Source organism: Erinaceus europaeus, chromosome 10, assembly GCF_950295315.1.
Source record: "Erinaceus europaeus chromosome 10, mEriEur2.1, whole genome shotgun sequence".
Taxonomy (NCBI): domain Eukaryota; kingdom Metazoa; phylum Chordata; class Mammalia; order Eulipotyphla; family Erinaceidae; genus Erinaceus; species Erinaceus europaeus.
Window position 1 is genome coordinate 20,501,402 of NC_080171.1, and position 25,693 is coordinate 20,527,094.

At 40.5% G+C, this 25,693-nt stretch overlaps 1 protein-coding gene across 1 annotated transcript; it reads right to left on the bottom strand.

Moving 5' to 3' along the window:
- Positions 1–2,864: 2,864 nt before the first annotated feature.
- Positions 2,865–10,422, bottom strand: C10H9orf57 (chromosome 10 C9orf57 homolog). Its single transcript, XM_060199291.1, has 4 exons — positions 10,336–10,422; positions 9,198–9,259; positions 5,359–5,481; positions 2,865–3,624 (listed from the first exon to the last, which is right to left on the bottom strand). Exons 2-4 carry the CDS (start codon positions 9,247–9,249, stop codon positions 3,500–3,502), a joined length of 300 nt encoding a protein of 99 aa, XP_060055274.1. The 5' UTR covers positions 9,250–9,259; positions 10,336–10,422; the 3' UTR covers positions 2,865–3,499.
- Positions 10,423–25,693: the final 15,271 nt, after the last annotated feature.

The following is a 25,693-nucleotide window of genomic DNA, read 5'->3' on the forward strand; positions in this document are numbered from 1 at the left end:
TTCGGGTCATCTCTGGCTCCCCAGCGATGGAACACAGTGGTGCACCGGCCATGGCCTGTTCGATAGCGATTGAGGAGGGCCCAATCATAACGTGCTAGGTCAAAGCCGGGTTGACGCTTGCAGGGGTCTGTGATGAGGTGTTTGTTCTTTACCTCAGCTGACTGCCAACTCTGTTTCCAAGAGACTGGAACAGAGAAGTTCAGTGTAGGCATAGGGGACCAGATTGGGTGACGAGACGTCATAAAGCAGCTTAGCTTAAAGAGGTGCTAGCTGATGTTGTGTCACAGACTGTTAGAACTTGCTGGGGTCTGAAAGTCTGTGGGGGACTGGCGTGGGGGGGGTGGGAGTTCCCATTCCTCATCAGCCTATAAGTGGAGAGGATGAAGTGAGTCAGCCAGACAGCTCACTTGGATCATGCACCTGTTATGTCACACCTGGGACCCAAATTTGAACCCAGCCCCCATCACACTGAAGGAAGCTTTGGTGCTGTGGTGTCTCTCTCTCTTTGTGTGTGTGTATGTGTGTCTCCTTTCCATAAGAAAAAGTCAGCCTGGAGTGGTGAAGCTCCAGTGATAGCAAGAAGCTCCAGTGGTCATAGCAAGACCACAAAAGGAGAAGAGGAGGTACAGAGAGACAAAGTCCCCAGCTAGTTAGTGCCCAAACTTTCGGTAGCTTTGCACCTCTTCTTTTCCTGACTAAAACTAAGCTGGCTTCTCTGGGGTTAAGAAAAGCAACAGCTGGCCTGAGGATTGTACTTTGGAGGGTGTGACAACACCTACCTCACTGTTGTACTCTGTTGACTTGGAATGAACCAACACAAAACTTTGCTGATGAGTCCATACCTGGAGCCCGCAGGCTTGTGGGTGGAGGTTGGTAGTGGAGCTCTCCTCTGTCTGTGGTATGTGCCCCATTTCCCACCATCTTCCATGCCTGTGATCATGGGATTTTCCTTTAGTGAGTGTGGGATAGCCTCTCCTTCATAAATATGCATGATTTACCCACAAAATTATGTATGGATTATGTATCACCCCAATTGGACTGTAAATTAGATACCTACTTCCATTTCTTGGGTTGTTTTCCTGTTTTGTTTTTTTTTTGTTGTTGTTTTTAAGGATCTATTTGGGCTCAGGAGATAGTTCACCTGGCAGAGTGAACACTTTGCCATGAGTCAGAACCCAGCTTTGGGTGGTGGAATAGAGCTGTAGTGTCTCTGCTCTCTAGCTTTCACCCTCTATCTTAAAAAGAAAATGAGTCTGTCAGGAGAGGTGTAATCATGGAAACATGAAGCCCCAGTGAAAACTCTAGAAACTTGTTTGCTTGTTCAATTATTTATTCAGGAAAGAGAGGAGAGAACCAGAGCACAACTGGCATATTTGATACTGGGATTGAACTTGGAACCTGATGCTTGCAAATCCAGCACTCTATCCATTGTTCCATCTCTTGGGATGCTAGAGTTTTTCAAGCCTATAACCCCCTTGTTTTCTATACAGCTGTTCCTGTGATTTATTTGATGTCATCAATGATATGGAAAAGTAGTACCTGCTCCCTAGTTCTCAATTCATTACCTCACTGGGGTTGCAAATCAATGAGGGAACTTCCCTGGAATCTGCTAATTTGGGGGGCTTGCTTTTCTTCCCATAATGTTGGGTAAAGAATGCTTTTATAATTATTTATTTACTTTTACCAGAGTGCTATTCAGCTCTTGCTTATGGCGGTGTTTAGGATTTAACCTGAGACCTTTGTTATCTCAGACATGAAAGGCTTCTTGCACAGATACTATACTATCTCCCTAGTCTGAGATTTGTTATTAAAAAATAGAAGAAAAGTGAAATCTCCATGGTGTTCATTGATCTTGAGTATCACCTGTTTACTAATGTAACTGATGAGTAAAGTGACAAGATAATGGAAAGAGGATATCAGAGGGAAGAATTTTTTTTTCTATTTCCAAGCTGGCTGAGAAATATGATCCAATGAGAAATATGCAGCAGAAATGAATGTGGAGTGAATGTCTTGCTTTCATTTGGGCTTTTTTTCTTTTTGGTGTTGGAGTTTCTCTCTGGTATGATTTCACAGTTTACAGTAGGTTTATTTTTTCCATCAGGGTTATCGCTGGGGCTCAGTGCCTGGTCTACAAACCCACAGCTCCCAGTGAAATTTTTTTCTTTTATTTTTCTTTCATTTGCATTTGTACTTTTATTTTACAAAACAGCAAAAAATTGGAAGGGGCTGTGGGGGGAGGGAGGGAGCTATCTGCAGCACTGCTTCACTGCTCATAAAGTTTCCTTCCTGAAGGTAGGGACCAGGGGCTTGAACTCGAGTCCATGTGCATGATAACATATACACTGGACTAGGTGCCCCAGATTTTTAAAACAGGGGATGAATTAGGGAATTGTTTAGGACTAGTAAACAAAGGAAGTAAAGTAGAAGTCAAAGGGTCTTTTGAGTAAGCAGAAAGACATAGAGGTGGAGAGAAAATACCTTACCTATTATTCTTTTTTCCAGGGAAGGAGGGGTGGTATGTTGTTAGGATGGGGGCCAGACTTTTTTCCCTTTTAAATTTTTTTAAGAGAGGGAGAGTTCGAGAAGACAAGACACCACAACACTACTCCACAGTCCATAGAGCTTCTCCTGGCACCATGCACAATGCTCCCATGTTGTGCCAGTTTGAACCTGGATTCTTGCTCACAGTAAGGTGTGTGATATACCAGATGAGCTGTTTCCTGGCCCCTCCTTGGGCTTTTGTGAAATTTTTTTTTTTAATTGTTTTTCTTGAAGGCTTGTAGAAAAGAGTTTGTCGAGGTTCCAATGTGTGTGTGTGTGTGTGTGTGTGTGTGTATTTGAGAGAAAAAAACAGGACAGTAAAAGAAAGTTTCACTGAGGTTTATTATTAATATTTCTCAAAGTCCAGCAAGTCCAGAGAACAATTATTATTTTTTAGAACACAAGTGTCAAGGCTGTAAAAGTAGGGCATTTGAATGGAAGTGACTGATATGTGGCTGATGAAAAAGTGTGAATCAAGGTACAAAATGTCTTTTCAACCCTTTGTCAGTTCCTTGTGAACGAGAAGCTGACCCCCTGCTTAAACTGAATTCCACAATCCACCAAATTGAGTTGAGCCAAAGTGCTGAGGCTTGGTTAACGCATGGACATTTGTGTCTGGGCTGATGCTAACGTAGAGGTGAGAAGTGAGAGCCAAGCCTAGGATCTGCCTGATCCCTTTACCATTTGGGTTCATTATTCTGAGATGCCTGGTGGCTCACTTTCTCTAGGGGTTTGGTAAACAGTATTATGGGATATGCAAATACTTAGGGATTTAGTCAACTGGACAAGATGTGCAGAGGCTAAATCAGGGAACCAGTTAAACCTGCACATGTTGTGACCTTGAAATCATTCAGAGGGAAACCAAGGAGAGAGAAGTGAAAGAGATGCCGTGAAAAGATAACTTCTGAGGTGAGGGGAGGGGGTAGTGGGGAAGCATAGGGCGGGGGGTTGGGGTGTGTCAGAAGTTGCACAAGTTCCCAAAGCAGCAGTGAGAAAAAAAGCTCTCCCGATGGCTGATGGACTTCTTGAAGCAATCATGATGGGTCTCTGTGCAGCCTTTTACTGAATACCACTGGATTCCAGCTGTGGGGGAAAGGGAGAGTGACAAAATAGAAAGATATGGGGGTGCCTTTGACCTCAGTTATTTCAGACAACAAGCAGGTTAAAAGAAACCAAACCACATAAAACTCTCTGTTTACCAAGTGGCTATCATCTTGTCCTGAAAGTACTTCTGTCCCCTAAAAAATATTCTAGCTGGGCACAAGGCAAGAGAAAGCTTTCAAATTGTGAAATGGTATATAATGATTGCTTTCCAACTCAGATGCTAAAATCCAGACAAGTGCTATGGGCTATTTAGAAATTTCTGAAGTGTTACCTGTTTAGAGTTCATCCTTCTCCTCCTCCTCCTCCTCTACCTCTTTCTACTCTTCTTTTTCTTATAATCAGAGGTAGGGAGAAATAGAGAAGGGAGGAACCCATAGTACTGAGGCTTCCTTCAGTGTAGTGTTGTCTGGGCTCATACCTGGGTTGCACACACGGCAAAGCAGTGCATGATCCAAGTGAGTTAGTCAACCCTGTTTAGAAGTGTTCTCAGCACGCAATTTTAGCTAGGCCATCAGTTATTCAAAAGTCTAAAGACACAGAAGAATCATTTAAACGTCAAAGTACTTCTCAGAAACATGTCTTTGACCTCACTTAACTTTCCCTCTGATTTCAGAAGTAATGCAAGTTCACTGCAGAAGATGTGAGAGATTTCCCCAAAGTGCAGAATGACTGTACTGTCCTATAACCCTGCCTTCTCCACCTTCATTTGTGTGAGGGGCCATGGGGAGAGAACACATTGCAGAAGACTCTCAGAGGCAGCTAAAAGCATAATGGCAGGAAATGGTCATCTTCCATTGTGTGTGTGTGTGTGTGTGTGTGTGTGTGTGTGTGTGTGTGAGAGAGAGAGATGTGGTGTGGCAGTCCTTAGACTCATAGGAATGTGGGGTCTGAGCCAAAGTACAGCTATTAGCTGGATAGCATCATGCAGAATTTATTTATTAATTAATACATTTTAGCCAGAATACTGCTCAGCAGTACCTGGTTGTATTAGGGATTGAATCTAGGACCTTAAAATCTCAGGCATGAAAGTTGTTTGCAGAATTATTATGCTATCTCTCCAGATGTTATCATTATTATTATTATTTTATAGAAACAGAGAAATGAGAGAGAGAGAGAGAGAGAGAGAGAAACAAAAAAGATAGCATAGTACTAGAGTTTGCTTCAGTGCTGAGGGGATCAGGCTCCAGCCTGGGTGTTGCACATGCAAAGCAGTACACTATTTAAGTGAGCTATTTCACCAAACCCCTACCATGCACATTTAAAGATCTTTATATATGATGGATTTCTCATCTTTCAAATGGATGGAGTGGGGGCTGGGCAGTGGCACAACCAGGTGAACATACACTTTACCACGCACAGGTACCCAGGTTCAAGCCCCTAGTCCCCACCCACAGAGGGGAAACTTCATGAGCTGTGAAGCAGAGCTGTAGGTGTCTCTCTGTCTCTCTCCCTCTTTGTCTCCCCATTCTCCTCTCAGTTTCTCTCTATCCTATCAAATAAACAAATATTTTAAAATAATTATTTTAAAAGATATTTTAAATATTTTAGATATTTTAAATATTTATTTAAAAATATTTTAAAAGATCCAACTTGGTGAAATGTAACCCAGGTATCTTTTGTATAGTATGTGACAAGTGCTAAATGTTTGTATGCTGTTATAGAAGGGTCTTTCCGCTGCTTACTTTACATCTGCTTAGTGCTGCTGTGACTTACCTTTACTATGAATCTCATTCTTACAGTACTGGCCAGGTTTTGTTTTGCAGATGCCATAATCTAAGAGACATCCATGGAAGGGAAGTGACAGGTTGCATGCTCTGCAGATCAAGCCTCCAACATCTCCAAGTAGAGTAGAGAAAAACAAACACACACCAGGGAGACAATTAATAAGAATGGCAGAGAAAGGGGGAAAAAAGCAACCCAGATGTCCAATTATAGGTGAGTGACTAAAAAAAAAAGTGGTATATTCACATAATGGAATGCCAATCAGCTGCTAAAAATGATGAAGTCCTCTCCTTTCCACCATGTTGGATGGAACCTGAAAACATGATGTTAAATGAAATAAGCCAAAACTAGAAGGGCAATTACCTAGTGATCTCATTTATAAACAGCGCTTAATAAATAGGGACAGGGAGTGTGAAACATGGACTGAATGTGATGTATTGCATTTAAAGAAAGGCCTCTGGGGAAGGAAGGGGAGGGAGGGACAGAGGAGAACTTAGGGGTCTTGGTGCATGTGTCGGTGATTGCACTGTAAATGTTACCCCCCTCAAGAAGAAGAAGAAAAACCTCTCCAAGAGGTTTAAATTCACAGAATGTGGTGGTTGTGTTTTCGGGTGTTGATAGTCTTTCCTTCACCTGGTTAAGTCTACTTATGAGGCCTCTCACCTCAGTCTGAACTGCATTCAACGTGTTCTTTAGGCCCTGCAGTTCTGTTTGGAATTTTTTTTTTCCCTTGTGTTTTGTAATTTGTTAGTAAAATGATTGCTTAGTTCTTGAATTGAGTTAATAAGGAGTTTTCTGAATTCTGTCTCTTGTCATTTTCTCTAGATCTGTGTCTATCTGGTCATTTGGGGTTTATGTCATTGCTGTCTATATATTTTTGTTTTCTCATCCAGTGTAGATTTTGTTGTTGTGCAGCAAGGAGGGACTATGGCTAAGGTGTTTGGTTTTCCTGTTTATATATCTTGGTGTGTTTATCTTGAGTTCCCAGGCAGGTTCTGTCAATATAGGGTCTCTCTGAGGCTTTCCCAGCCTCTATGGAATAACAGCAATGAGGACTTGAGAAGTCACAGTTGTAAATCAGTGAGTTTTTAGGTAGTTCTTCTTTTTTTTTTTTTTAATTTGTTTATTTATTTATTTTATTTGTTTTTTTTCCTTTTCTTTTCTCTTCTCTTTTCTCTCTCTTAATTTTTTTCCCTCCAGGGTATCACTGAGGCTCTGTGTTGGCACTAGTAATCCACTACTCCTGGTGGCCATTTTTCCATTTTATTGGATAGGACAGAGAGAAACTGAGAGAAGAGGGGGAGATAGGGAGGGAGAGAGGATCAGTTCATGAAGGGGACTCCCTGCAAGTGGGGAACAGAGATTTAAACCCGGATCCTTGTGCAACACTGCCCAGTCCCACAAGTTAATTTTTTTTCTTTTTAACAGACTTTTTATTGCTAAAACTGGAACCCAGAACTGGTGTCTCAGTTGCCAATCTAACTTTGTGCCTGCTGTCTCTTGAGCTTTGATTTTTAGTCCTGGGAATCACTCACACACCCCCTTTGCATCCTCAAGCCACATGTGTTTGCACTCATTTGTGGCTTAAATGGTTCTTTCTTTCTTTCTTTTTTTTTTCTCTAAACTATTGTTTCTTTAACTCAGACCTGGAAGTGTTGAGCCTCACTGCCAAACCCCCAGTCTGTAGCCAGCTATCTCTGAGTACGGCCTTTTATTTCCAGGAATCACTCCTTCGTCCCCTTTCTGCCCATGAGCCACACGTGTTTGTATTCACTGTGGCTTGGTGAGGTTTTGAAGAGATCCTGGTTGTATCTTGTTGAGTTTTTCAGGTGATTTCTGTTGCTTTTCCTAGTTGATCAGGGAGCTCAGGGCTTGGTTGCTGCTACACCCTCTGCATCTTACTATTAGAATCTTATTTCTCTCTGCACTGCATTGCAGAATCTCATACAAAAGTTCAAGTTTCAGAGCAACAACAATCACTTCACTAAGCAGATTTTTGCAAACACAGACTATCAGGCCCCTCAGCAGAATTGCTGAATTAGGCTCTGTGTTTTCATAGGAATTTCATATGAGCCATGAAATTAGATCTTTTGGTTTTCATTTTTTCCTTTCTTTTCTTCTTTCTTTCTTTTTTTTTTTTTTTGCTACCCAGGTTATGTTTGGTGCTCTGAGCCTGCACTATGAGATGAATCCACCACTGCTGGTGGCCATCTTTTTAAAAATTATTATGATGATGGAGGCAGAGAGAAATAGGGTCAGAGAGGGAGAGGGAGGGAAGGGAAGGAGGGAGGTGGGGGGAGAGAGAGAGAGAGAGAGAAAGAGAGAGAGAAGGCCTGGAACATTGTTTCAATGCTTGTGAAGTGTCCCCCCCACCCTGCAGCTGGGGCCAAGGACTCAAACCCAGGTCCTCATGAACGGTGGATAATGTGTGTACTCAAGCAGGTGAGCCACTGCCTGACCCTCAGATACTTTGACTCTAAGAGACTCCTTGTATCCCCTGAGTTCAGCATAGAGCTGTCAACTTCATTGCCATCTTACCATTTCACTGAGAGAGAGAGAGAGAGGGTTCCCATCTCAGTGTCTTAACATGTTTATTGGGAAATATTACTTTTATGTCTACCTAGTTGGAGTAAGCATAAAAATTCTATAACTGGAACTGATTCTCTGCTATTGTTTTCTGTAGTTAATTTTTAAGCCATTTTACTGATGTCTAGTACATTTACTGATTTTTAAATGATTTATATAGTACAGTTGTTGACCTATGGATATATTCTCCCTTCTTCCTATGAGAGATGTCTGCTAAACACCCTCACCCCCAGCTTAGATCCTTTTGCACCATTGTGAGCCAGGACCCCAATACCCTCTCCAGAGTCTCTATAGTCTTTGAGACTATATATATATATATATATATATATATATATATATATATATTTAATTTTTTTAGATATTTATTCCCTTTGTTTTTGTTGCACTTGTTTTATTGTTGTAGTTATTATTGTTATTGATGCCATCATTATTGGTTAGGACAGAGAGAAATGGAGAGAGCAGGGGAAGACAGAGAGGGGAGAGAAAGATAGACACCCGCAGACCTGCTTTACCACAGGGAGCAGGGGGCTTGAACCAGGAACCTTAAGCTGGTCCTTGCACTTCATGCCATGTGTGCTTAACCCACTGGGCTACCGCCCGACTCCCATTTTTAAATTTTTAAATAAATCAATGGTGGAGAGAAGCACAGAAGCAGAAACACTGCTAGAAAGCCCCTGTTTAGGCTTTTTTTGCTTGAATTAATTCACTTTCTTTGTCATCTTTGTAAGGACTTCCAACCTATTTTGCTTAGTTTCAGTATAGAGATTATAGTAATAGCAATATGTAGACCACTATCTATTAGCAAAGTTTTCTCTTCTATAAAATGAAAAATATTAATACTTGACTCACAGGGTTGTCATGAGAATTCATGGAATTAACACAAATGAAATGATGATATCAGTACCTGGTATATATTAAGTGCTCAATAAATGTTGTGTCTCAGTATTATTTAAGCACTTGTCCAGGCCTTGGCGTGAGTACTTTAATTATCTTATTTAATGTCACCTTTAACTTATAATCTTCTAAAGACTTACTTTTGAGTGTGTATGTGTGTGAGAGAGAGAGAGAGAGGGAGGGAGGAAGAAGGAGAGGGAGAGAGATTGAAATCAGAGTACCATTCCTGCATAGGCAGTGCTGTGAATCAAATCCAGGAACTCACTAAGATACTTATGCTCTATATTTAACCCCACAGTTTCTAAAGTAATTTTTCCTTTTTATGATTTATAATTTTTAAAAAAACTTACCATCTAAGAGGCAGAATAAGACAAAAATACCACTGAAGACAATTCTTCTCATTGTTAGGTTTCTATTTAAAAAAGAAGACAAGGAGGAAAGACATTATTTTCCAAGGAAGCACTAAAGATACACATTTATTTTATTTATTATATGAGCTATTTATCAAGTGACTAAAATTCATATATGTCATCAACAAAGTATAAATTGTGAAGGAGGAATTGTCAATAATTCATTATTACATAATGCCATATAGACATGTTGTATTGGAAAATTTTACAACTTGAAACGTGTATGTTATAAATTGATGTTTCTTAAATTGAAGAAAAATTCTTTAAAAGTTTATCCTAGTTCTAGACCATTTTAGGTGTGTCCATTTAGGTGTGTGTGTGTGTGTGTGTGTGTGTGTGTGTGTGTGTGTGTGTGTGTGTGTGTTTGGTGGGGTCATCTGTAGAGTTTCACTGCTTTGGACTGACTTAGAGGGGAGAAGGAGAGAGAGAGAGAAAACACAACATGGAAGCTCCTTTCAGTGTGACAGGAGTTGGGGTTACACACATGGCAAAGCAGTGCACTCACTGTATAAGCAAGCTATTTTGGCAGCCTAAGTTGAGGTATTTGTTCTTATTATCAAATGCTAAATGCTTTATTTTCCCTTAATCTTTATCTTCAAGTTGTAAATGTTTGAACAAACATAAAATGAGATATTTCTTAAATTATATCTGCTATGGTGTATTGCTCCAAAGTAAAAGACTCTGGAGTGGGTGGTGCGGGGGGAGAGTACAGGTCCAAAAAGGATGACAGAGGACCTAGTGGGGTTGTATTGTCATGTGGAAAACTGAGAAATGTTATGTATAAACTATTGTACTTACTGTTGAATGTAAAACATTAATCCTCCAATAAAGAAATTAAAAAAATATATATTTGCTAAATATTCCTTTGAAAAGGATTTTTCAAAAGAAAGTATTTTATTCTTTCCCAGAAACTGATACTGTTGTTGCAAAAAAAAAAAATCATACTTATAAGGAAAATACTTTAAATGACAGTTAGCAATAGGATTTTTCTTTCAAATAGAGTGTGAAAGAAAGGAAGAGACAGAGAAAAAAAGAAAAACTATAGCACTCCTTCACTACATTATATCTAAGAACCCACCTGCCTTCTTTCAGAAGATATTGTGGGGATTTTCTTAGGTTTAAACTTTTTTTTAAAGGAGACTAGCAAGTAACCTTTCTGATGAAATTAAGTCCGTTATAACTGAAACTGACAAGGCAAATCTCTGACCCACAAAATTCTAAACTGTTTAAATAGTATAAGTTGCACAGTGAACAGGTAGGAAAAAAATTTTGTAAAACATTTTCATTCATGAGGAACTCAATAGCCCTATTCATGAACTTACTCTAAAAGATTTATTCATCTAGTAGTTAAACTGATTAAATGTAAATTTGGTTAAAGAATTCTTTGTTCACTGTGCTATCCATTCAAACACATGTAGGCTTGTAGGAGTATTATGCTCATTGTCTAAATGCTTTGTTTTGGTTGGTGAGATGGTACCAGCAATAGCACAGCATAATCTCTCATTCCTGAGGTGCCAGAAATACCAGGTCCAATTGTTGGCCCCACTGTAAGCCAGAGTAGAGCAGTGCTCTGGCTAAAAGAAATGTATATATACATAATGGAATACTACTCTGCTATTAAAAATGATGAACTTATATCCTTTGTATCCTCTTGGATGAAACTTAATGACATCATGTGGAGTGAGATAAGCCAAAAAGAGAAAGTCAGTCTAATACCAAATGCCTCACTTATTGGTGGGACTTAATATTAAGTATGGGTTGGGAGTGAGAACACAAAGTGAACCAAGGGATTCACATGGTGTAGTACACTACAGTAAAGGACTCTGGGGAGGGAGGAGAGGGAGAAAACTTTGGGGGCTTGGTACATAGAGCAAATGTATGCATTTGTCAGTGATTCTATTGTAAAGCATTAACCCCGTCAATAAAAAAAATAAAAGAAATGAATGCTAAGGTAGGGGAGATAGCACAGAAGTTTACACAGTAGACCTTTGGGATCAGGTGGTGGCGCACCTGGTTGAGCACAGATGACCTTCATGCCTCGGGCTTAGCAGTCCCAGGTTCGATCCCTAACAAAAATCAGAGCCGAGCGGTGAGGGATAGAAAATATGTTTCAGAGTTCTAATAGGTGTTATGAATTGAAATGTTTCTCTCCAAAATTAACAGCCACACGTTTCTTAATTCATTTGGAAAAAGCCAACTCATCTCTAAGACCTTGGGAGAGCTATTGGTTGTCAGGGATGGTGGACAAAGAACTTTAGTTCTGGGAGTGGTGTGGCACTATATCCCTATTATAATATTGTAAAGCACTGTTAAATAAATTCTAAAAATTAAAAAAAAATCTAATGGAAGTAGAGAACAAGCAGGTGTGGTTGATACATCCCATGCAGGATAGCTTTCTTGTGGACTGAAGAGGAGTGGACAGGGTATTTGGGAGATCAATTGGGGAATGCTTAGCAATGGCTAGAGAATGTCTTGTAGAGGAGACGAGACATCAGTGACAATAAGGAATTGCATTTCTGCAGAAGGAGCTGGAAGTATGAAGTCCTTGAGATGAAATGAACTGGTTATATTTGAGAAACAGAAAGGCAAAGTGCCCAGAATGTGGTAAATGCAGGCAAACATATACATTATAGTGGCTTAGTGAAGTGGACAACCATTACAACATTTAAGCCTTTGAAAGACAATGGTGAATCTTACAGACTTCTATTGTATGTGCAGTGGAAAGCAAATGGAAAATTGTGAGTTCATGAGACGTTATGTGTATTGAATTTTGAAAGGATTACTTTAACCTATCTTATGGAGTTTTGATTGAGGAGACTGAGTGCCTGATTACCTGAAGTTATTAAAATACATAGAAGAAAACATTGGTAAAACAATGCAAGACTTTAACATCAAATATATATTTGGAAACTTAACCCCATGGGTGTGTGAATTGAAAATGATATTAAACAAATGGAAGCAACCCAGATGTCCAAAAACAGATGGTGAGTGGCTAAATAAGTTGTGGTCTATATACACAATGGAATACTTCACAGCTGTTAAAAATGGTGAATTCACCTTCTCCGCCTCATTTTGGATGGTGCTTGAAGGAATCATATTACATGAGATAAGCCAGAAATAGGATGACTATGGGATGATATCACTCATGGACAGAAGTTGAAAAGCAAGAACAGAAGGGAAAACATAAAGTAAAACTTAGACTGGAGTTGGTGTATTGCACCAAAGTAAAAGATTTTGGCGGGGGAGGGGCAGTGTTCAAGTTGAAACATGATGGCAGAGGAGGACCTAGTGAAGGTTGAATTGTTATGTGGGAAACTGAGAATGTTACACATGTACAAACTATTGTATCTTACTGTCAACTGTAAACCATTAATCCCTCAAAATGGATGGAATTGGAGGTGAATACTCATAGCAAAATAAGAGGTTAAAGACAAGCTACTAGATGGTTTTGCTCATATGTGGAACCTAAAAAGCTAAAACACATGAAATTGCAGAAACAACCCCGTGAGAAGTGTCTCAAACGAAATGTTTCAAAGACTTTGTAAGAACTGTGGTGGTTATTGCTGGGAGAGTAGGGGCACAGAACTTTGCTGGTGGATACAGTGTGGAACTACAGTCTATAATCTCAAAGTCTCACCAAGCACTATTAATCATAAATGAATAAATGACTTGATTAAAGAAATAGTAGCAATGATTCCTAAAAAGCAAGAAAAAAAAGTAGTAGCAGTAGACAGACAAGACATGAGTGTGGGTTGGATAGAGGAAGCGGAACAGACTGGACAGATGGAGACCTTGTGTTGACAATGGAGAAGGCAGTATTTGCTCTTGGATTGCTCAGCAAAAGAAAAGAGAAATGATGAATCATGACTGATTTCTGACTTGTGTGATTGAGGGCTTTGTTGTGTGTTGTGCTTTTTTTTTTTTTTTAACTGAGATAAGGAAATCAAGAGAAGAGCAAATCTGAGAGGAATACTATGAGCCTTGATGGGACATGTTACATTTTAAATATTTTATGAACTCCCAAGCAAAGATGTTGAGTAGCAGCTGGTTATGAATCTCCATCTCAAGAGAGAAGTCAGGGCTGGAATTATAAATTTGGGGTGTTATTTGAAGCATGTATATGTGACTGAACTGAATTGCTTACTGCAAGATTATACATAGAGAATAAATGTCTTTTTCTGGCAATGTAGCAAGCTGGAGTGTCTGTAACTAAACTCTTTTAGGTGCCATCTAAAAATACTCAACAACAACAATACAATATATATGTGAAATAATCAAATGAACCACTAAGAAACAAATGAATCTGAAGTTCCAGGTTCAACCTTTTCCCCTACCCCAGGGCGAATAGTAATCTGGTAAGAAAGAAATGGAAATCCATTAGGGTGAGAGATAAAGAGTGGAGTAGGAGGCTCTGGAAATCTATATGAAATCTATATCTAAATCTATATGGACTAAATATTTGTCCTCCTTCCCACAAAAAATCATATATTGATACCTTAGCTCCCACTGTGACTGTGCTTGGAGCATATGAAATGAACTAATTCACTCATTTACTCACTGACTCACTGATTCACTGACTCACTCACTCACTCACTCACTCACTCACTCACTCACTCACTCACTCACTATGGCCATACTCTCTATGACAGACTTTCTGACAATTCTGGTGGTGATTATGGAGAAGTTCACAGAACTGTGGCGGTGGGTGCAGTGTGTGTGTAACTATACCCATGCAATCTTAAAATCTTGCAAGCTATTACTAATTCACTACTAAAAAATAAGAAGAAAAAGTAAATGAGACTAAATAAGGTTCCAAGTGTGGAGCGTAAACTGGTAGGATTAACATCTGAAGACACAAGAGACAGCTCACTGCATCTCTTTCCAAGTGGCCAGGGAAGGATGGATGAAGTCACAATGAGCTAGGAAGAGGGCTTTTACCAGAAATCAGGTTTGTCAGAACATTAATCTTGTACTTCTAGCCTCTAAAAGTGCATGAAAAAGAGATTCTTGTGGCTGGGTGGTGGCACACTTGGTTGAGTGTACACACTGCCATGCTCAAGAACCCTGGTTCAAGTCCTCCAGTCCCCACATAAAAAGGATGGGTGGGGGGTAGGGAAGCTTCATAAGTGGAGAAGCAGTGCTACAGGTGTCTCTCTCTCTCCCTTTCTTCCTCTCTCCCTTCTCAATTTATGTCCTATAAAATTAAATAGAAAGGGAAAAAATGGGCAGGGGAGACAGCATAATGGTTATGCAAACAGACTCTCATGCCTGAGGCTCCTAAGTCCCAGGTTCAATCCTCCGCACCACCATAAACCAGAGCTGAGCAGTGCTCTGGTGTTTGTATCTCTCTCTCTCAAAAATAAAATTAATAAAAAATATTTAAAAAAAAGAAAGGAAAATAATAATAATAATGATAATAAAGAAAAAAATCACCCCTGAAAGTGGTGGACTCATAAAATGCTGCCACTAAGCCCCAACTATAGCCTTGGTGGCAATAAAAAGAAAAAAAATGGAGGCAGGATTCTGGTTAATTATTTATATCATTTGGTAACTGGGAAGATTCTAAGGAAGTGACTTGCAGCTAAATTGTGAAGGATAAAGAAGAGGCATTGAAGAGAGCTGGGGGAAACTAAGTGTGAGAGGCCTGTAGGATTTCTGTGAGCTTGAGAGACTAACACGGAGAAACTGAATCTGGGAGACTTTTCCCTCTTGGCTCATCTCTATAAGGAGAGAGGCTAACAAGTGGGGTGTCTTTCCAGACCTCCATCCGAAGATGGGAGAGCTTCCCTATGAGCTCTACCAAGCTTTCACATAGTCCTACACCTCTCTTCATTTCTCTCTGTCCTATCCAACAACGATGACATCAATAACAACAATAATAATAACTACAACAATGAAACATGAAGAGCAACAAAAGGAAATAAATAAATAAAATAAATAAATAAAAAATCTACAAGAATGGTGTTAAAATATCTTCAGTCTTTGATATCAATAAATATCTATGGCCTGAATTCACCTATTAAAAGGCACAGTGTAGGAAGATGGATCAGAAAACACAACCCAACAGTATGCTGTCTGCAGGAAACCCACCTAACTCAACAAGGAAAACACAGACTAAAAATGAAGGGATTGAAAACTATCGTACAAGCCAATGGTCCACAAAAAAGGGCAGGAACAGCTATTCTCATATCTGATACGATAGAATTTTAAAATAAAGTTAAGAAGATAGGGATGGACATTACTTAATACTCAGAGGATCAGTCAATCAAGAGGACTTAACAATTAGTAACATCTATGTACCCAATGAGAAGCCATCTAAATACATCAAACATCTACTGAAAGACCTACAGCAATATATTAACAGCAACACAGTCATAGTAGGAGACTTCAACACCCCACTCTCTCAACTAAATGAGGAGATAGATAAATTAGAACTATTGTACATTTTCAGAGTCATTCATCCCAAGAAACTGGAATATACATTTTACTCAAGTCCACATGAGTCATTCTCAAGGACAGAACATATGATAGGCCACAAAGACAGCATCAGCAAGTTCAGAGACATTGAAATAATCCCAAGCATCTTTTCATACCACAATGGAATTAAACTAACACTTAAAAAATATACAATGGAGAGCGGGATCTATTCGAGGTCTAGGCCTGTCATGTCTATTTGGGAATCATAGGACTCCCCGACTAGGGCCTCAGCTAATGTGGTGGTCTGATAGTAACTAAAAAGTCATCATTAAAGTATGCCAGTCTCTTGCCCTTATTCAGCTTTTGCAGTCCTTATTTTGACAAGGTTAGCTTTGGAGTGACTGAGGGAAATGTAATAGAAAGTAGGTGAGGGGGGTATCTAAGTCTAAGTAGACACTATTTCATTAGGAACTTTATGGTGTCTTTTTAGGTCTTTCTACTTGCTTGCTGCATATGTTGACTCACTGCAGACCATTGTGCACTTTTGATTTCAGGTATATATTTTGCCCTAATTTATGGATACATGTGAACATATGCCCTATCTTATGGGACCTGGAAGGAATCCAAAACAAAGAACTCACTTGCCCTCCTGTAATCCTGGTTTGAGATGAATTTTTTTTTAACTATTATGCTTCATAACTTGCAAACATGTTTTATGAATTCCTTTGAACTTACCCAATATTTAAACATTTCAAGATAAAATGAAAAATAAAACATGGGATAAGTGTGATGCACATGGTTAAGTGCAAACATTACAGAGCACAAGGACCCAGGTTCAAGCCCCTGGTCCCCACCTGCACCGGGAAAGCTTCATGAGTGGTGAAGCAGGGCTGCAGGTGACTATCTCTTTCCTCTCTCTATCTTCCCCTCCCCTCTCAATTTATCTCTGTCTCTATGCAATAAAAAAATTAATTAAAATAAAACATAAAGAAGAGGGGCTGAGGAGATTCTCAAAAGTAGAGCTTATACCTGTATGCATGATATCCTGACCTCCATCTCTGGCACTGAATAAAATGGTAGAACAGTGCTTCCATCTCCCTTTCACTAAAAACTATTATTATTATTATTATTATTTGTCAGAGTACTACTCAGCTCTGGCTAATGGGTATAGGTATTGAACCTGGACCTCTGGTGTTTCAGGCATGAATGTCTGTTATACTACCACCGGTGCTATCTCCTCAGTCTTCTTTACAATATATTATTATTATCATTATTATTATATTTACAGTTATTTTTGTTGCCATGGTTATTATAGGGGTTTGGTACCTCCACAGCTACACCACTACCTATGGCAATTACTTTGATTTTTCTAATTTTTGTTTTGATAGAGAGATAAAGGGAGAGGAGAGAGGGAGAGTAAAGGAGAGACACCTGTGACACTGCTCCACCATATACTAACCCCTCCCCCCCATATCTGGGTCTTCATGAATAGAGAGGTGGGTGAAACAACATCTGAACCCTATTATTGTTATTATTATTATGCTAACCAGAGCATTACTCAGCTCTGCCTTATGTTAGAGACTGAACCTGGGGCCTCAGAGCCTCAGGCATAAAAATCTGTTGCATAAACTGCTGTATTCTCTCTCCAGCCTTCTCTTTCTTTCTTTCTTTCTTTCTTTCTTTCTTTCTTTCTTTCTTTCTTTCTTCCTTCCTTCCTTCCTTCCTTCCTTCCTTCCTTCCTTTCTTCCTTCCTTTCTTTCTTTCTCTTCCTTTCTCTCTTTCTTTTTCTTCCTTTCTCTTTCTTTCTTTCTTTCTTTCTTTCTTTCTTTCTTTCTTTCTTATCAAAGAGGTCTAGAAGGCCAGATGGTGGCACACCTGGTTAAGTGCACATACTACAGTGGACAAGGACCTGGGTTCAAGCTACTGGTCTCCACCTGCAGGCGGAAAGCTTAACAAGTGGCAATATAGATCTGCCTCTGTCTCACTTCCTCTCTATCTCTCCCTGCCCTCAATTTCTCTCTGTCTCTGTGCAATAATAAATCAAAAAATTAAAAACAAAACAAAACAGAGAAACTAAAAAGAAAAAAAAAAGGAGAGAAGGAAAGACTGAAAAGGATTCTGGGTTGCTCCAAAATTTAGCAATCAGGAAGAGACGGTGCTGCAAGTGAGAAAGGCAGTTTCCAGATCTTTTAAGTCAAGGCAGCTGCTATAAATAGCTACACAATCGCCTGTTAAATGTAAATTTTCAGTCACCCAGACCTACCTTCAGAAATTGTGTCTAAGAATAGCTCAGCTGTGAGAGGAGAACACATTGTGCTTTCATACACATGAAACAAATTATAATGTAAAACCAAAAAAAAAAGCGCTGTATTTTTGAGCCATCAAAGACTAGGATAGTGTTTTTAAGCATCTGGAGTCATTGACATGTTGACTGAGTTCATCTGAGAGGTGGCTGTGCTTCTCTCTGCCTGCTGCCCTTGCTGCCAAGCCAATTTCCCTCACACTTCCAGCATTCACTGCAGCAAAATGTACTCTGGCCTCCTTGAGGTACGTTTCTCTTCTTCTTTTCCATCTACCCTAAGCAGACTTCAGAAGAGTGTGGAAAAATAAGTCTGGAGGCCTGCTCTGGACTGGAGAAAGGAAGAACTGGAAGTGAAGAGAACAGATAAGACAATGGAGCAATGCGCCAGGTGGTTAAATGTACACATTACAGTGGGCGAGGACTTGGGTTCAAGCCCCTCCCATCTTCATCCACAGTGGGAAGGCTTCATAAGCAGTGAAGCAGTGCTGCAGGTGTTTCTCTGTTTCTACCCATCTCTATCTCCCTCTTCCTTCTCAATTTCTTTGTTTCTTTCTTTTTAAAAAATTTTTATTTATAAAAAGGAACCACTAATGAAAAACATAGGAGAAGAGGCGTACAACACACAATTGCCACCACTAGAACTCCATATCCCAACCCCTCCCCTGATAGCTATCCTATTTTTTAACCCTCTGGGAGTATGGACCTACGGTCACTATGGGGTGCAACAAGTGGAAGATCTGGTTTCTCTAATTGCTTCTCTGCTGAACATGGGCATTGACAGGTCTATCCATATTCCCAACCTGTTTCTCTCTTTCCCTAGTGAGGCAGGGCTCTGGGGAAGCAGGGCTCCAGGACACATTGGTGGTGTTGTCTGTCCTGGGAAGTCTGGTTGGCATCATGGTAGCATCTGGAACCTGGTGGCTGAAAAAAGAGTTAACATATAGAGGGAAACAAGTTGTTGACTAATCATGAACCTAAAGGCTGGAATAGTTCAGATGAAGAGTTGGGGTGGCGGAGGTCCTCCATTTTATAGAGTTAGTAGGTCTATTTTAGTTATATTCGAAAGGGCTCATGACTATACTAGTTTTTTTTTTCCTGCGCCTGAAATCTGATGTGCAGGTGGATCCAAGTTACTGTCTGGGGAGATGATGCCATGGCTGAAAAAAGGACCAGAAAGCTGGATCAGGGAAGAGAGTAGCACCAAATATGGGAAAGAGGTATAAATATTGTTGACTGTAAACCCCATCAATTAAAAAAAAATTTTTATTTATGAAAAGGAAACACTGAATAAACGATTAGGATAAGACGGGTACAACTTCACACAATTCTCACCACTAGAACTCCATATCCCATCCCCTTCCCTGATAGCTTTTCTATTCTTTAACCCTCTGGGAGTATGGACCCAAGGTCCTTGTGGGATGCAGAAAGTTGAAGGTCTGGCTTCTGTAATTGCTTCCCCGCTGAACATGGGCATTGACTGGTTGATCCATGTTCCCAGCCGATCTCTCTCTTTCCCTATTGGGGAAGCAGAGCTCCAGGATACATTGTTGGGGTTGTCTGTCTGGGGAAGTCTGGTCGGCATCCTGCTAGCATCTGGAACCTGGTGGTGTGGCTGAAAAGAGAGTTAACACACAAAGCCAAACAAATTGTTGACCAATCATGGACCTAAAGGTTGGAATAGTGCAGATGAAGAGATTGGGGGGGTGTCCCTGTTTTGTAGATAGCTAGTAGGCATATTTTAGTTATATTCCAAAGGGCCTGTGACTATACTAGTGTTTTTTTTTTTTTTTCTTTTTGCCTGAGCCTGAAGTCTGACATGCAGGTGGATCCTAATTATTGTTTGGGGAGATGATCCAGAAAGCTGGATCAGGGAAGAGAGTAGCTCCCCAAAATGGGAAAGGTGTATAAGTATTGTTGATTGTAAACCCCATCCATTTGATGTGATCTGGGGCCCATATTCAGTTTAGGAGCCTATGTGACCCCTGCATCCCTGTAGATCTGAGCTCACATTCTGTGGTCATAGTAGGAACTTTCCAAGCTGCCCCAATAGCCCTATCGATGTGATCTGGAGCCCATATTTAGCTTAGGGGCCTATCTGACCTCTGCATCCCTATAGATCTGAGCTCACATTCTGTGGTCATGAGTAGGAACATTCCAAGCTCTGCCAATTTCAGAACCCATCTTTCTCAGGTGGAGGATAGGTGGAAGTATGTTGTCCAGACTCTGTTTGAAGGAAGGAACGTTCTCTACCATTGTTGATCCAAGTTGAGGGCAATGTCTTATGCGGGCCCACAAAAGGGTCTATTGTGTTGTTCCTGACAGAGATGATCGGTAACAATGGAGAGAGGGATCTATTCGAGGTCTAGGCCTATCATGTCTGTTTGGGAATCTAGAGACTTTTTGAATAGGGCCCCAGTGAATAGGGTGGGATGATAGTAAATAAAACGTCTTTTTTTTTTGACAATTTTTATTGATTTAATGATTGACAAGATTGTAGGATAAGGTGTACAATTCCATACAATGCCCACACTAGAGTTCCATATCCCATCTGCTCCACTGGAAGTTTCCCTATTTTTTTTATCCCTCTGGGAGTATGGACCCAGGATCATGATGGGGTGAAGAAAATGGGAGGTCTGGCTTTTGTAATTGCTTATCCACTGGAAATGGGTGTTGTCAGGTTGATACATACTCCCAGCCTATTTCTATCTTTCTTTAGTGGGGCAGGGTACTGGGGAGGTGGGGTTCTAGGTCGTCTTCCCAGGCATGTCAGGTTGGTGTCATGGTAGCATCTGCAACTTGGTGGCTGAAAAGCATTAGGATATACAGCAGAACAAAGTGTTTAATGATCAGGAACCTAAAGGTAAGAATATAGCAGATGATATTTGGGGTCTCTGTTTTGGAAAAAGTTAGCAAGTCTATTATAGGTATCTAAAATACATAAAGAAAATATCAAAAAATAGACAATAGGGGGCAGGTGGTAGCACACTGGGTTAAGCACATATAGTATAAAGTGCAAGGACCTGCACAAATATCCTGGGTCATGTTCCGGGCTCCCCACTGGCAGGGGAGGGTCGCTTCACAAGTGGTGAAGCAGTTCTGCAGATATCTATCTCTCCCCATCTCTGTCTTCCCCTCCTCTCTCAATTTCTCTCTGTTCTATACAACAACTGCAACAACAGAAACAACAACAACAAATGGAAAAGATGGCCACCAGAAGCAGTGGCACTGAGCCCAGCAGTAACCCTGGAGGCAAAAACAAACAAACAAGCAAACAGTAATAGGGCAAGCTGCTGTTCCTCTAGAAATAGCTTGTGATTTTCACTTGTACATTATTGTATTCCACATCTCACTACACCTGAAGCTGGACTGTGTCTTAGAAACATATTTTGATTTGGTCGCATCTGTCTCTATTATGCCTTTCAATTGAACCTGCCCCAGATTTGATCAAATACTATTGGTGCTCTGTGCCCACTTTATCTAACAGCCAGGTGTTGGTATGGAGCTTCCTCCAAATGTCTCTCTCTCTCTCTCTTACAATAATTAGAAAATATTAGAACATTAGATGGCTCTGTGGTGTAATGGATAGCGCATTAGACTTCTAGTGACAAAATATTAGAGCATTTTATTTATTGGATGGAGACAGAAATTTAGAGGGAAGAGGGAAATAGAGGAAAGAAAAATAACTGCAGGGAGTAGGGCAGTAGCACAGTGGGTTAGGCGCAGGTGGCACAAAGCACAAGGACTGGCGTTAAGGATCCTGGTTTGTGCCCCAGGCTCCCCACCTGCAGGGGAGTCACTTCACAGGTGGTGAAGCAGGTCTGCAGGTGTCTCTCTTTCTCTCCCTGTCTCTGTCTTCTCCTTCTCTCTCCATTTCTCTCCATCTGGTCCAACAACAATGACATCAATAACTACAATAACAATAAAAAACAAGAGCAACAAAAAATAAATAAATAAATAAAAGAGTGAAGGAAAGAGGGAAGGAAGGAAGGAAGGAAAGAAAGAAAGAAAGAAAGAAAGAAAGAAAGAAAGAAAGAAAGAAAGAAAGAAAGAAAGAAAGAAAAAGAAAGATGCTTGCAGCATTATTTCAGTGTTTGTAAAACTTCTCTCCCTGCAGGTAGGGACTTGAACCTGGGTACTTGTGCATGGTAAGGAGTGCACTCAATCAGGTGTGCCACCACCCAGTCTCTAAAAGATTTGTCTTAAAACTGTAAGCTGGGTCATAGAGAACAAGCTCCCTGTCCTTCATAAATGCTTCAATTCATACCTTTCCATCTCATTCCAGGAAAAAAGCTTGGAGAGGTTAACTCTGCAGTCAGTGACCATCTCACAACTATATCATCTCTTCTTTTCTGTTTCTTCCAACCTACCTTCCTGAAGAAAAAAATGTGAAGTTTTACTTCCCCTGTGTTATACTTTCCTTAATTTGATTTAAGATCCATGGTTAGGGGCCAGGTGGTGGTGAACCTGGTTAAGCACACACACTACAGTGCATAAGGACCCATTTCAAGCCCCTGGTCCCCACCTGCAGGGGGAGAGCTTCATGAGTGGTGAAGCAGGGCTGTAGGTGTCTCTTTGTCTCTCTCCTTCTCTGTCTCCTTCCCCTCTCAATTTCTGTCTCTATCCAAAAGCAAATAAAATTATATTTTAAAAAATCCATGGTTAAATGGTTATGGTGAGCAGTACTGTCATTTCTAGTCTATGGGAGGAAACCTATATTCTTCCTCATAGAAATTAATTCTTGACACATTAATTCTTGACACATTATTTTCTTTTAATTTTTTTAATTCTTGACACATTATTTTCATTATATGAAAACTAGAGTTTGCAGTGAGTACCTCCCTAACACTTCCTCTCCACTATTCCAAGCTTGGGATCCATGATTGCTCAACAAATTGTTTGGCTTCATATGTTAACTCTCTTTTCAATCACCAGGTTCCAGATGCCACCAGGATGCTGGCTAGGCTTCCCTGGATTGAAGACCCCACCAATGTGTCCTGGAGCTCAGCTTCCCCAGAGACACACCCTACTAGGGAAAGAGAGAGGCAGACTGGGGGTATGGACCGACCAGTCAACGCCCATGTTCAGCGGGGAAGCAACTACAGAAGCCAGACCTTCTACCTTCTGCAACCCTCAACGACCCTGGGTCCATGCTCCCAGAGGGATAGAGAATGGGAAAGCTACCATGGGAGGGAGTGGGTTATGGGGATTGGGTGGTGGGAATTGTGTGGAGTTGTACCCCTCCTACCTTATGCTTTTGTTCACTAATCCTTTCTTAAATAAAAAATTAAAAAAAAAAAATCCATGGTTAAATGGTTATGGTGAGCAGTACTGTCATTTCTAGTCTATGGGAGGAAACCTATATTCTTCCTCATAGAAATTAATTCTTGACACATTATATGAAAGTCACAAGAATTTAGCAAAACAGATTTAGCAGTTATTTTTTACCATAAAATTATCTCACATCCCACAAGAATGAAAGGCTGGAAAAATTACTTAAGAATGGGGTAGATTAGTCACCACAGAATATGAGCTCAGACCTACAGGGGTGCAAAGGTTACATAGGCCTCTATGCTGAACATGGGCCCCAGATCAAACTGATGGGGTTTACAGTTAACAATATTTATATAATTTTCCCATATTTGTGAGCTACTCTCTTCCCTGATCCAACTTTCTAGTCATTTTCCCAACTATGATACCATCTCCCCAGACAAAAACCTGGGTCCACCTGCATATTAGACGTCAGGCTCAGGCAAAAACTAGTAAAACCATGGGTCCCTTGGAATATACCTAAAATAGACCCACTAGCCTTTTCCAAGACAGAGACCCCTCAATCTTCTGCAATATTCTTGCCTTCAGGCTCATGATTAGTCAACAATTTGTTCTGCTTTATATTTTAACTCTTTTTCAGCCACCAGGTTCTAGATGCTGCCACAATGCCAACTGGACTTCCCTGGGCCTATGGCACCACCAATATGTCTTGGAGCCTCACCTCCCCAGATCCCTACCCCACTAGGGAAAGAAAGAGGTAGGCTGGGAGTATGGATTAACCTGCCAAAGCCCATGTTCATCAGGGAAGCAATTACAGATGCCAGACCTCCCACCTTCTGCATCCCATAATGATCCAGGGTCCATACTTCCAGAGGGATAAAGAATAGGAAAGCTTTCAAGGGAGAGGATGGGATACAGCATTCTGGTGGTGGGAACTGTGTGGAAATGTACCCCTCTTAACCTATAGTCTTGTCAATATTTCAATTTTATAAATAAAAATAATATAAATAAAAAAGAATAGGGTAGATTAAAGTATGTCATTTAGGAAAATATTTATTTATTGATGAGAGAGAGAAAGAGAGAGAGAGAGATGAAGAGAGGGAGATGCTAACTCTGGCATATGTGGTGATAATAATTGAACCTGGAGCCTCATATGTATAATTCTAAGTTCACAAGTCACCTCTCAGTCATTTTCATTAAAAAATGTTGTTGTCATTGCTGGGGTTTCATTGCTGTAGACTGACTTTTCAGATAGAGAGAGACAGAACCAGTGGAATGACTCATTGGGAAGTATGTTATATACATGACCCAGGTTCTAGCCTGGTCCCCCATTGCATTGAAGAAAGCTTCAATGCTGTTCTCTCTCTCTCTCTCTCTCTCCCTCTCTGTCTCTGTCTCTCTCTCTCTCCTACTATTTATTGATAAAAAAAGAAAGAAAGAAAAGAGGGACAGAGAGAGAGAGAGAGAGAGAGGAAGGGAAAGATGACATAGTGCTGACACTTTCTGTATTGTGTTGGAGACCTGGCAGAGCAGGTGAGCTATTTTGCCAGCCTCAGGTCATTTTTAATTGCTGTAAACTTATCATTTCTTTTGTAGAAATCTTTTTGAGGTCTTTTTTTAAATGCCATTTTATTTGCTTATTTATTTATTTTTTTTTTTAATGAAATAGAAATACAGCGAGAAAGACACACACAGAGAAAGACCAGACTGGCCAACATCCATCACCAGTAAAGAAGCCAGAACTCTTTCCTCTTGCACCCTCAAAAGAACTTTGGTCCAGGGAGTCAGGCGGTAGCACAGCGGGTTAAGCGCACAAGGCGCAAAGCGCAAGGACCGGCGTAAGGATCCCGGTTCTAGCCCAGGCTCCCCACCTGCAGGGGAGTCTCTTCACAAGTGGTTAAACAGGTCTACAGGTGTCTTTCCTTTATCTCCCCCTCTCTGTCTTCCCCTCCTCTCTCCATTTCTCTCTGTCCTATACAACGACAATGACATCAGTAACAACAATAACAACTACAACAGTAAAACAAGGGCAACAAAAGGGAATAAGTAAATAAATAAATATTAAAAAATTAAAAAAAGAACTTTGGTCCATACTTCCAGAGAGAAAATGCTAGGGGAAGATGAAAAGAGAGCTCTGAACCCCAATCCCACTGGGAGCCAGAACTTTGTGATAAGGACTCTTTGTTTTTGCACCATCACTGAGAGGAAAGAGATTCTGAAGAAAGCGTGAGGAAGTCAGACATTGCTTGCATTATCAGAGAGGAAAGTGAAAAAAGAAAAAACAACTATGGGACGATTTCATTCTTAAGTGGACTATAGAGAATTTAAATATGTCTAGCGCAGCGGGTTAAGCACAGGTGGCGCAAAGCACAAGGACAGGCATAAGGATCCCGGTTCGAACCCCGGCTCCCCACCTTCAGGGGAGTCACTTCACAGGCGGTGAAGCAAG

What these genes read in the sequence shown, in the direction of transcription:
- C10H9orf57 (XM_060199291.1), bottom strand. Translation starts at nt 9,249, where the DNA reads ATGAGAAGAATTGTCTTCAGTGGTATTTTTGTCTTATTCTGCCTCTTA. An exon ending in CTTATTCTGCCTCTTAGATG is followed by an intron (nt 5,482 to 9,197) that starts GTAAGTTTTTTT and finishes CTCTACTTGGAG; the next exon opens with ATGTTGGAGGCTTGATCTGC. An exon ending in GAATGAGATTCATAGTAAAG is followed by an intron (nt 3,625 to 5,358) that starts GTAAGTCACAGC and finishes TTTCCCCCACAG; the next exon opens with CTGGAATCCAGTGGTATTCA.